General features: G+C 42.8%; 2 protein-coding genes across 2 annotated transcripts; both read right to left on the bottom strand.

Moving 5' to 3' along the window:
* Positions 1–2,129: 2,129 nt before the first annotated feature.
* Positions 2,130–8,267, bottom strand: ankmy2a (ankyrin repeat and MYND domain containing 2a). The gene is made up of 10 exons (XM_079274815.1): positions 8,086–8,267; positions 7,709–7,773; positions 6,103–6,241; positions 5,882–5,980; positions 4,992–5,152; positions 4,294–4,508; positions 3,934–4,069; positions 3,646–3,774; positions 3,377–3,506; positions 2,130–3,002 (listed from the first exon to the last, which is right to left on the bottom strand). Exons 1-10 carry the CDS (start codon positions 8,150–8,152, stop codon positions 2,797–2,799), a joined length of 1,347 nt encoding a protein of 448 aa, XP_079130941.1. The 5' UTR covers positions 8,153–8,267; the 3' UTR covers positions 2,130–2,796.
* A 771-nt stretch (positions 8,268–9,038) lies between these two features.
* pkdc (protein kinase-like domain containing) lies at positions 9,039–11,243 on the bottom strand. Its single transcript, XM_079276032.1, has 3 exons — positions 11,074–11,243; positions 10,115–10,497; positions 9,039–9,781 (listed from the first exon to the last, which is right to left on the bottom strand). Exons 2-3 carry the CDS (start codon positions 10,483–10,485, stop codon positions 9,190–9,192), a joined length of 963 nt encoding a protein of 320 aa, XP_079132158.1. The 5' UTR covers positions 10,486–10,497; positions 11,074–11,243; the 3' UTR covers positions 9,039–9,189.
* Positions 11,244–11,712: the final 469 nt, after the last annotated feature.

Raw genomic sequence — 11,712 nt, 5'->3', positions numbered from 1 at the left:
AGCCCAGAACGGACAAAACAAACTCTGGCTCCAGAGAGGGACATTCACGTTTTCACATCGGCCACCAAAGTTCTACTTCTCACTCGATTCATGGGAGAAGTTCCAGTTGTTTGCAAAAATAAAATATGCCAAATCTACGCACTGCACCTTTAAGGATATTTTAAATGCAGTACTTTTGCTTGTAACAGAGTATTTTTTACACTGTGGTATTGCTCCTAAATGGTTTCCGTTAGCTGATAGAGGCAGCTGACTAAAAACTTCCCCAAAAAAGCCAGTAGGTGGACTTTGAGTTGAGGGAATTCTGCACCAGGTGCCAATTCTAAGGTCAAGAATGACCCACAGTATCATGCTCAAATCAATACAATTTATTTGCAAAAATGATATATTTACATGCTCCTCCAGATGTTGTAGAGGTTGGTTGATGGAGAGAAATATCTTTTAGTGTAAAGTCACAATGTTTTTTAAAGTTCCAGTCTTTGAACTGAGCTACTTGTGTTCCTGTTTTGGCTCCGTTCTCACAGACATAAGAGTGTATCTGCTCACCTCTCGGAGAGAATGGGATTGAGTGTATTCATCGTTATGTTGAACTCAAAGTAGTGACAAGTTACTACAGCTGTTACAAGTTATGAAAGACAAAACTACGTTATTTCCCTCTGAAATGTAGCTGAAAAAAGGTAGAAAAGTTCCCCAAACTCAAAGTAAAATAAAATGACATTAAATTCAGTCCTTCAGTAAATGTACCGACAGTGAGGAGGAAGATAACTTATTCTGGGAGTCCATTGCACATTATTAGGAACCACAATGTGAATAAATGAAGCTGCAAACTAAAATAGATTGACTTCGTTTGTCTGTTCATATTTAATTTTGGTAAAACATTGTCCTCTGCTGGATATGTGCCTTCCCTGCAGATCAATGATAGTCATTTAATCTGCACCAAATGTTATAGTAAAAACATGTACATGTTCCACAATCAATGCACAGGAGAAAATAAATATTCATGAGAGAACAGGCAACATGTGTGAGAATCCAAAAGGTGACAATGGAGGTGATGGAGGTAGACGGCTTCGTCTCAAACACTTTTCAAACCCCAGATTTTAAAAAAAGAGTTTTTGTAGCTTCTGTCACTTTGTAATCTGTGATTTCTTCTTCTCACCATAAATACAGCACAGGGAGGAGTCTCTGTGGTAGATGCTAACAAAACAATGAAAAACTGAGGAAATAAGTATGCACATTGCTGTTACTCTGTAGTACACTATAATCCTATAACTACCGTCATGTATACATTACAAGTGACTTATCAAACGTTTTAAAGTGTGCTATTCTGCAAATAGGTGTTTTGATTCAAAAAAAATATTTTTTGTGTGTAACATCTCTAATGTCACCAATATTAACATCAATGTAATGGATACATCATCTATTAACAGGGATAAATAATAGGAAACTGGCTGGAATGGAAACAAATATAAAAAAACTAAACTGTAGCAATTGTTGGCGGTTATCAGACAACTGATATTAGGAGAATTGAGTTCCACACTTCAGTGCATCTTCCTACTGTAATGTAGCACCCAGTTACCACAGAAACCCGGTTCAAAACACCGTAAAGGCACGTACACACAGGAAGCAGTGTTATGAAAATATAACTCTTTTATTGGTCCAAGTCTAACTGTGTGGAGCAACCAGTGACAGCTGGTTGAGTGGGCAGGAGGATTTCACAGACCATGCGCTCAGATCGGCATCACAAACTATTTTAAGCAACAGAAACAAAACACCAAGGCAGCGTCTCTAACTAGAAAATAAATGAAAACAAAAACAGAAGTAATCACAAACAACTGCCAATAAACAGAAAACAAACCCAAAAAGATTCTACTTTCACCCACCTGTTCAGCAACCTGGTCGATTGCAAAAACAAGCTGGTCTTTATTGAATGTGATTGAGCTCAAGTTGTTTGACATTTTGGAGATGATCAGTGTGTTCAGGACAAACATCAAACATCTGTCCGTACAGGCTGCACAATAAAGGAACGCACACCACTAGAATGTTGGTGTTCTTGTGCCGTACACAACGAGGCTCCATCAACCAATGATGTTGCATTTTGAGGGGAAAAAAAAAAACACTTAGGAAAATCATGATAATAATAATAACTTTATTCATAGCACCTTTAAAAACCGTGTTTACAAAGTGCTTTGACAGAGAAAGCAGCAAAGGCAATACAACAGAAAGCTCAACAGTGAAGCCCAACAAAGCTCAAACTAAAGTTACAGTTAAACCAGCTGATTAAACGGTACAATAGGTGAAACAAAACCAGTCGCGACAACACAACTAAGAAAAGCACGAGCATTATTGTCATCTATCAGGAAACACTGTAATTCAATTCATGTTTATGTTTCAAAAATATACATGTTTGGTGAATATTGCGCAGCCTTGCCTGCCGCTAACAGTCTGCTATGACGTTCACGTCCCAATAACAAATCAAGTACGGAGCAAACAAGCCGCTGCTCTGATTGGCTACACAGTCACGTCTTTCCTGCACAGGTTGCTACAGTTTCTTAAGGCAAAAGTTACGTTCCATCATCGATGTGAACCATCAGCTCTTCACATGCCCCCCCAGAGACCTCTACCACAAACACGGCAATTCTTCACATTCACATATAATAAAATCATCTGGAAAATTGAACATGTAAAATAAAGAGATGACCGCCGTGGCCTCGGACCTTTGAGACAGTCTCAGGTGGATAATAAATATGGGTTCTCGTCTCCGTCTGGCTTGCCAGTCAGCTCTCTCTCTCTCTCTCTCTCTCAGTTGTCAGCAGCCGGGATTGGAGAAGGGTTTGAGGTTTCTGAGGGAGGGGCCTCGCTGTTGGGCTCCATCGAGAGCTCGTGCACGGAGTCTGAGGCCTCCTGCACGGAGTCTGAGGCCTCCTGCACGGAGTCTGAGGCCTCCTGCACGGAGTCTGAGGCCTCCTGCACGGAGTCTGAGGCCTCCTGCACAGCTTCACTCTCCCCTGAAACACAGAGACGACACAGTTTAGTTTGAACGTGCAGAAACACAGAATATAAATACAGAAACAAGACATCTGTGATCCGAGGGCGACCGTCAACAGTTTTCATGTTCTGTCATGTTGGTTTAAGGCGAGACATTAACATCCAGCAAATTGCTTTTTCATGCACTGGTTAATTACAGATTACGATTTTCAAAATCTAATATCTATCTTTCTATTTTCCCTCATAATGGAAGAAATAACGACCATTTTCTGAATTTCTTCGACAAAACAAAAATACTGAGTCCTACATATGTATTTATTACTTATTTACATTTTGTATTTCCAGTCTAAAACAATTCATCTTTTCTTGTGCGTCACGTTTGAGACAGACGTACCTTTGCTCTGCTGCAGCCTCAGCGTGGCTGACTCGGCCTCCTGCTCCTCTCTCTGCTCTTGGAGCGTCTTGCAAACTTTCTTGTGGGTGAACCAGTGCATCTTCTGACAGGCCTGGCCGCAGTAGATCACCTAACGCCCGAGACAAATAGAGGCGACTTCATTTAAACGTGCAACGTCATAGTTAAAAGCCACACGCAGTAAAACGCCAAACACTCTTTACACACGAAGGAAAGATGTAAATTGATAAGTTTGTCGTTTTGACACTCACCATCTTGCAGACGGAGCATCTCTTCTCGGCGCCCTTCTCGCCACACGAGGTACAAAACTCTGCGTCCATGAAGCCGACCTGACCGGTGATGGCCTGAGTCAGCACCGACAGAGCTGTGGGGTCGTTACCCTGCAAGCACAGAAAGAAAACCCGATCAGGCATCGCACAACAAGACACCAACACAGAACCTTTACATCGAGATGAGACGCAGCCGAAGCACATGCTTCAGCTCTACTGTGATGTACTGAGGAGCAGCTAAATGCTGGATTAACGCTCATCCAGACTCACGATCTCCACGGGGGCGATGCTCCGCACCAGCTGCTGCAGCAGAGTGGCGTCACAGTACGGGAACTTGCGGATGCACTCTCTGAGGAACTTCTCTTGGTACACGGGGAAGCCGTCTCTGTCCCGACCCTTCAGCAAGCTGCAGGACGGGGAACCAAGGAGCTCAACTTTTAGAACGGAAACGCAAATCACACGACAACTGATGATCAAAGAAATGTAAAGTTCGTGTCTGTTGGAACAGACACAGCTCCAGTCAGGCTCCTCTCCGTTGAGTCTTGAAGTTGGAAACTGAAACCGGCATCATAACATCACCCAATTTGGCTTTTTGGCCTCCTTAAATGAGACGGTAAACACCGGCCTCACCTCTTGATGAGGCCGTCCAGCTTGTCCTCGCGGCCCTTGAGGAAGGACGCACACTTCCCCAGCACGCAGCTGATGTAGTGCATCTTCATGGCCAGCACCTCGTTCATGTCCTGCTGCTTGATGCACTTCTCACAGATGAGCTCCATCACCCGGCGGCATTTCTCCAGAGCCTCCACCTCGGCCACCAGAGGGTTCTCCTTCACCAGCATCACCATCTGCAAGACACAGGAGACACTCATCAACTTCCAGTCTGGAAGTTGATCCCCCAGACTTATAAACACACTTGATGTGTAAAATCAGTGGAGTTCCCCTTTTAGCCTGAACAGGAGGCATTACTGTACAAAGTGGTCGTGTATTTTGGGCACACGTGGAGCCTCATTCAGTGCTCTTGTGCGTGATGCAAGATTCAAGCCCTAAAGCATGCTGGTCTTAAATCACTGCAGCAGCTGATTCGTTCTCCGATTACGTGTTTATTTGTTTTGTGTTCTTATTGTATCGATTTGTTTTATTGAGTCATCTACGAAACAGTTTAATCTGTGTTTACATTTGTACCGTAGTCCATCTTGCTTTCTGTTTTATTGCCTTTGCTTTGTCTGCCTAAGCACTTTGTAAAAGGTGCTGCATACGAATAAAGGTATTACCAATATTATTCGCACAATTGCTATTAAACCACTCCTCCCTGTCCAGCGGTGTCCTACCTTGACGGGGTTCAGGTTGGTGCTCATGATGACCTTGTGGAGGGGTCCGGCCAGTTTGGACGGCAGCTTGGGTTCCTTCTCCAAGCCCTGAGACTTGGTGTAGTAATCCAGTCTGGCCCGGGAGAAGAAGTTGTTGATCACCGTGACACAGTCGTGTTGCCCTGCAGAGGGAAAAAGAGGAGACGGTCACATGTTTATGTATTAAACAGAGCAGGTTACAAGCGGTTCAAATGCAACACTGGAATCACAGTTTGAGTCGGTGCAAACAAAGCTCGGCTCTTTAGCTGCAGCACATTGTAAAAAATGACCTCCGACGGGGGAAAAGTCTAACGGAACGGTGATTCAAGTGGACTTTGTCGACAGAAACAAATCCTTTTCCTCACGTCTTACTTTACGTCGTGTTTCATGGAGTGTCGTGAAAGATGCCGTAACAACGTTGTAGCTGCCGTCTCCATTACGTTGATTTGTGCTTCTTTGCGGTGCTAGCTGCTTTTAACAGGGTTACCGCTGATACTTGAAATGTCTTGAATTAGATTTTCAGAAATATTTCCCCACAGGATTCTCTGGCTGTGGATTTAAAGATGCTTGCTTTCTACACTCTTCAGCTAATGTTGCTGTGGTGATTGAAGTTGTGACTGCCGACTCAAAATTGTCGACTTCCTACTTGCAGCATTTCACAACCTTCAGACCAGCTGGAGCCAAACAAGACTTTTTTTATCCAAATGTGTTTGATGTGGTCAGCACATTCAGCCGGGTGGTGTGATGCAAGAGGCCCTATGTTGTGTATTAAGTTTGAAGTTTGTCCTTAATGCTGAATGACACAGAAGTGCTGTGTGCGTGCGTTACGATACAAGGCTCAACAACACCGATCACCTCACAAACAGACGTACCGACAAAGGCGGCCATCTGTGCGGCGGTCCTTCCTACCGAGTTGACCACGTCTGTTTCCGCCCCGGCGTCCAGCATCATCCACGTGATGTCGGTCTTACCTGCAGCCACAGATGGAGGAGGAGTCACAACAGGCACTGGGGGGGGGGGGGGGGGGGGGGGGGGGGACTTTCACAAAGAAACAACAGAGATGAGATTTTTAAATCAGGCGATCGGCTCCAACCTGACAGGCCCGCAAACATCAGCGCCGTGTATCCGTGCTCGTGTTCGTTGCAGTTCACGTCCGCTCCGTGTTGCAGCAGCAACTTGCACATGTCGGCTTTCCCTTTGTAAGCAGCGTGCATGAGAGGGGTCATCCCGTACTGTGGACCAGAACAAAACAGAGCTCAGAGACACACTTTACATGAACAATTTCACTTTTCATAAAATATGAACAAAGTTCCTACAAAGAAGAGTTTAATCATGGATATAAATGTCTTTATGAAATCACAAATTAAAAACATTGACAAACATCTCCCCTTTCTATCATAAAATAAATAACTACAAGGAGTTTAAACTCATCGTTATTTAGCATATTTTATTTTTGTTATCCCAGTCTGTGTTGCCCTAACGACCCCCCCCCCCCCCACCACCTGTTGTACGTCCTGTGAGGTTTAAATATTCCCGTTTGATGAAGACCTCTGGTTTAAAGGATTTACAGCAGTAAGGCTGCTTCTGACAAATCGCTTTCATTTGTCATTAATTTGCTGACTATTAATCGCATTGTTAAATTTCTCCCTTTCAATGGTGGTGGCATCAGATGTCTTGTGTCTCACAAAAAAAGAACCTAAAGATAATCAGTTTGTTGAAGATATTATATAAAATAGAAGGCAGCAGCAAACCTCACACTGGAGAAGCTGGAACCCGAGATTTAAATGTGTGCAGTTTAATCGAGTGTAGGGATGTCAGTTTTGGTTAATTCCGCTTTTGATAGCCCGACACCCACTAACCGGTTAATAATTAAGAAATAAAATACTAAATAATGTAACATACAAGAGCTGCTTTCCCTTTCTCCGGCTCTCCATTGACTGAATGAGCTTTGGCATGTTAAATTCTGCAGATCCAATGCGTCACCTTTACATGCATCACCTGGATCATTAAGGATAATGTGAGACCGAACTTTAAACTGAGCTTTCAACTTTGTCCTCTTTATTTTTGCATTCTGACTTTGAGTTGTTGTTTTCTTTCAATCTTTCCAAAACGTTTAGACATGAAGGTATAGCCCTGCTCTTATGCAAACAGGAAAATAACAACAAGTACTCAATAGACTGCCACACCTTCAGCTACTTAACAGAACATCTGTTTCAAACACCTGATCGTGACAGGCGGACATGAAGGGCGTCCTATAAAGCCCTTCAGAGTGCTGACTCGTGAGTCCTCTTGTCCCACACATATGTCCCTGAACAAAGGAAGAGCTCAAGGATCTTATGATGTTCTCTCGCCTACATTTGACCCTTTTGCACGAACGACTACATTCGAGTCACAGATGAAAGCTAATGTTGTTGCTAAGAATTAACACAAGACTCACTTTATAAAAGCTTGTTCGGTGCAGGACAATATGAGAACGTTATAATAAAACAGACGGTATGAATGTAGTTACATTTATGTGAGGATAAAACGCTCAGTGTAAGTGATGCATCGTTGCTGTAGGATGAACATTTTATGAGCATTGTTGGAGGAAGCCTGAGGTCAACGATTGTAATTGTTGTGCACCAGACAAATACTTGAAACATGTAAAGTAGGAGAAATGAATGTTGTCATCTAATGTGTCCACGTGCTTTAAGAGTTACCTCATCCAAGCAGTTGACGCGAACATCCTTACAGCCCAGCAGCCTCGAGGCCTCTTGAACATTTCCTAAGTGCATACAAAGTATTATTGTATTATAAATACAAACACCAAGCTGTTTATGCAGTTTATTTTCTGAGATTCTTAAACGTTTTAGTCATCAACTCGTCTGTCATAATGTTACCGTCACAAAATACACACTTTAATGACTCTACAGCAAGAAAAACAGGCATGTGGATACAAGTTAAGTTCACAGTGGTGGGCTTCAAGCTATCAGAAGTTATCGCAATATAAACTGGCTAACGTTAGCATACAAGCTAACAAGAGCTAGCTCCCTGTGTGGGGGTTCTAGAGGGATTAGCATTAGCCGAAGAGGCTTACCTGCAGTGATAACCTCAAACAACTCCTTCTCGCTTGGAGACAAGTCTCCCTTCTTAGGTGTGGACATGTTGGTGGTCAATATGTAGAAATTAGGCTGTAACGGCACAAATAAAATGCGATGTTGTTGGTCAAAAGAAGGCTTTCAGTGGTACTGGCAGTCTAGCTGGCGCTCGAGCATGGAGCTAGCTGTAATTTGGAATGTACCACTGCATACGTGTTCGCAGGGGTGTACTAAGTTACAGAAAAAAAAACATACTTCAAATTTTTTTGAGTAATAATCAAACTACTTATTTATTCATAAGTCAGAATATACAAAGACACCGCCTAGTTATGACTATAAAGCTATTAATATGCCTCCAAATGTGACAAAGATCTCTCTCTCTCTATATATATATATCTATATATATATATATAGATATATATATAGATATATCTATATCTATCTATCTATATATATATAGATATATATCTATATATATCTATATATATATATATATATATATATATATATATATATATATATATATATATATATAGATATATCTATATATAGATATATCTCTATATATATATATATATATATATATATATATCTCTATATATATATATATATATATCTCTAGATAGATAGATAGATAGATAGATAGATAGATAGATAGATAGATAGATAGATAGATAGATATTACTAGAAAATGATCGCACCAATGGAACATTTTTATAACTAACAATCGTTTGGTAAATCTTTTCTTCTAATTTTATTCCTGATTTCTTTATCTTTATGTTTTATTCTACTGCTAAACCGTCCAGCGGTATTGAAATACCTTCTGCTCCCAGCATTATCATTTTAACTTCACATAATGACACAAAATGTGTGGATGCACGAGGCCAAGTCAGAAAGGACTTCACAGAGCTGCAGTGTAGGAAAGAAAAGCCAGAGCATTTTCTAACTCTTTAGAACTTTATTTTTCCGGAAACGGTTTGCATGCTTCTCTGTACACAGGTGTTTGTGGCTGATTTAATGTTTTACATAAACAGATTTTCAGTTTCAAACCGGTCTCCTCTCAGCCACACGCTCACTTCTCTGAAGGTAAAAAGTTATTTTGTTTACAGTTTCAGTTTGCGGAGGACCTCCTTCGTCAACTGTTTACTGTACCGGTTGATCTTCCGGTGTCCGGGCATCCATCCCAGCAGAAAGCGATGAAAGTCTGTCCATGCGAACGCAAACATCTCCCGCCACTCTTTCTCCAGGGCAACGACGTCCACATCTTTCTTCACCGCTTGCTTTAACTCGGTGAAATAGAAGTCCAGCAGGCCCGGTACCCTCTTCTCACACTCCCTCTCCTCCATGCAGCTTCCTAAGAAATACACAACATCTTTCATCCCGCAGCCCCCTCCCACATACTGGAAGTCCACAGCCGCCACGTCCCCTCCGCTCTGCGAAAAACAGAAGTTGGCTAACTTGGCGTCTCCGTGAACGACGGTCTTGAAGAGACACTCGTTGAGTTTCTTGTCGATGTCGCCGGCTGCTGCTTTGAGCTCGGCGTCGTCCATGGCCTCCAGCTCGTCCGGACGGGTCTCCAGGTGCCAGTAGGTGCCGACAGGCCACAGGCCCTCTGGTGTCACGCCCAGGAAGAGAGCATGGAAGTGGGCAAGCCAGCTGAGACAAGCCTTTATTTCTCTGTCCTTCACGCTGGTCCTATGAAGACAAACAACAAACTGTTATTCATCCGGCATGGAATGTCTTCCTCTTCTCCATGCCTTGAAAGACATGGAAAACAAGTCTTAAAACTGACAAATGTTTTCAGTATGTAGGATGTTTCAGCCTTAACTCAAGAATTAATATGGTAATTATGACCATTTCAGCGAACAAAAATATATTTCACACATAAGTGACTGAATAAAATTATGAAATGAAAAATACATGAAACTTTCACAGACTTTTTGGTGGCTCTGTCCACTCATGTGATGCACTAAACTCAGCAGAGCTCCAGACTGTCCAGTGGTTCACACCTAATCTGTGCTCGTATACCTTCTCTGATCATAACCCGCCACGTCCAGATCCTCCAGCACCATCAACATCTCGTCTCCATGGGAAGAAGCAGCCAGGCAGGCAGGAGTCCGACAGCTCCTATCGGTGGAATAGTTCTGGTACCAGTGCGTCTCCACCTGGTAGGATCTCACTTTACGCGTGTGGGAGCAATCGGTGTTCCAGCCGCCGGGGTGCTCGGCCTCCTCCGGAAACTTGACGTGCTTGACGACCACAGACGGCCGGTCGCAGCCCTCCAGGTGCAGCCTGACTATCTCCCCGTAGCCGCTCCACAGCGTCTGGATCGTCGCACCGACGCGCAGCGATGACGCAGCGCACGCCCGCAGGATGAGATCCTGGTGCTCCGGTTTCATTTCCAGTCGGAGCTGAAGAGCAAAGAGGAGACGTGTTAAGTGAATCAAGTACAAATTCAATGTACTTGTACTTTACTCGTGTATTTCCATTCTGTGCAGCTTTATACTTCTACTCCACTACATCTCTGAGGCAAATGCTGTACTTTTTACTTCACTTCCTTTGTCTGACAGCTTGAGTTACTTTTCAGAATACAATTGTAATCCTCTACCTGTTCACTGAAAACCTTGCATCTCCAGATGTGTTGATTTTTGATTCGATTTTTTTTCCTTATGAACTGAAGGATGAAGTGTGATGAGAAAGCTACTTCATAAACTCTTAATAAGCCTCTTTGATCAGCTGTAAAGTTCATCGTTCTTCTGACAAAATTACTTTTCATGCAGCAGTAATATGAATCTAGAAATATCCTATATTATAGCAAAACACTGAGAACTACTACAAACTACTGCACAATCAATACTTTTATATTTTTAAGTACATTTTTTTGCTGCTCACAGATCTTTTACTCAAAATATGCTAAATACTGACACATAGATCCTCTCGCTGTTGTTGCTGCTGGTCACTGCAGTATCTTACAGTGTATCGCTTACCTCACGCAGAAATTATCAAGTTTTGGCATCCAGACAGAAATAAAAACAGTCTTTATTCATGTTTCCTTCTCACACATTCAGTGGAGGCTGCTGTGACGTATACATTGTAACTATGTAACAATGACTGTGTCTGAAATATGCCAAAACGCTGCAGAAACACAACGCTGTATTTTTACTTCCTGCTTTATGTCAGATAAGAGGAAGTATTCTCCACAGCCTTACGTGTGACGCTTAAAGCTGCAGGCATAGAGTAAAGACAGCTAAATGAACACTGCTGCCACCTGCTGGTCTGGAGTGCATCAACAGCAGCGCGTGGTCCCTCTGATCATAACTGATGGAGACCTTCGGGGCTTGGACACGTGGTTGGACGCTGTGTGTGCTAAAAGGAGCTGCGTTCCAAATAACATACTTTTTCTTTTTTACTTGCAGCTGCAGCTGCCCTTAGAAAGTGCGTCCTGTTTCACGCAGTATTTATTCAATTGGGACATACTACTTCCTCATAACATGGCACCTTGAACTGTGACCCTCTTGCCTATGTACCTGCCTCGCTAAAGATTGTGGGTCAGAATAGCCAGAAAAACATGCTGGCCCAATCCCAATGTACCCCCTAAGGCCTTAAACCCTGAACCCTCAGAGACT

The sequence above is a fragment of the Melanostigma gelatinosum genome (assembly GCF_949748355.1).
Source record: "Melanostigma gelatinosum genome assembly, chromosome: 9".
Classification (NCBI taxonomy): Eukaryota; Metazoa; Chordata; class Actinopteri; order Perciformes; family Zoarcidae; genus Melanostigma; species Melanostigma gelatinosum.
Note: the sequence above shows the minus strand (reverse complement) of the source record. Positions and strands in the feature narration are given on the sequence as shown.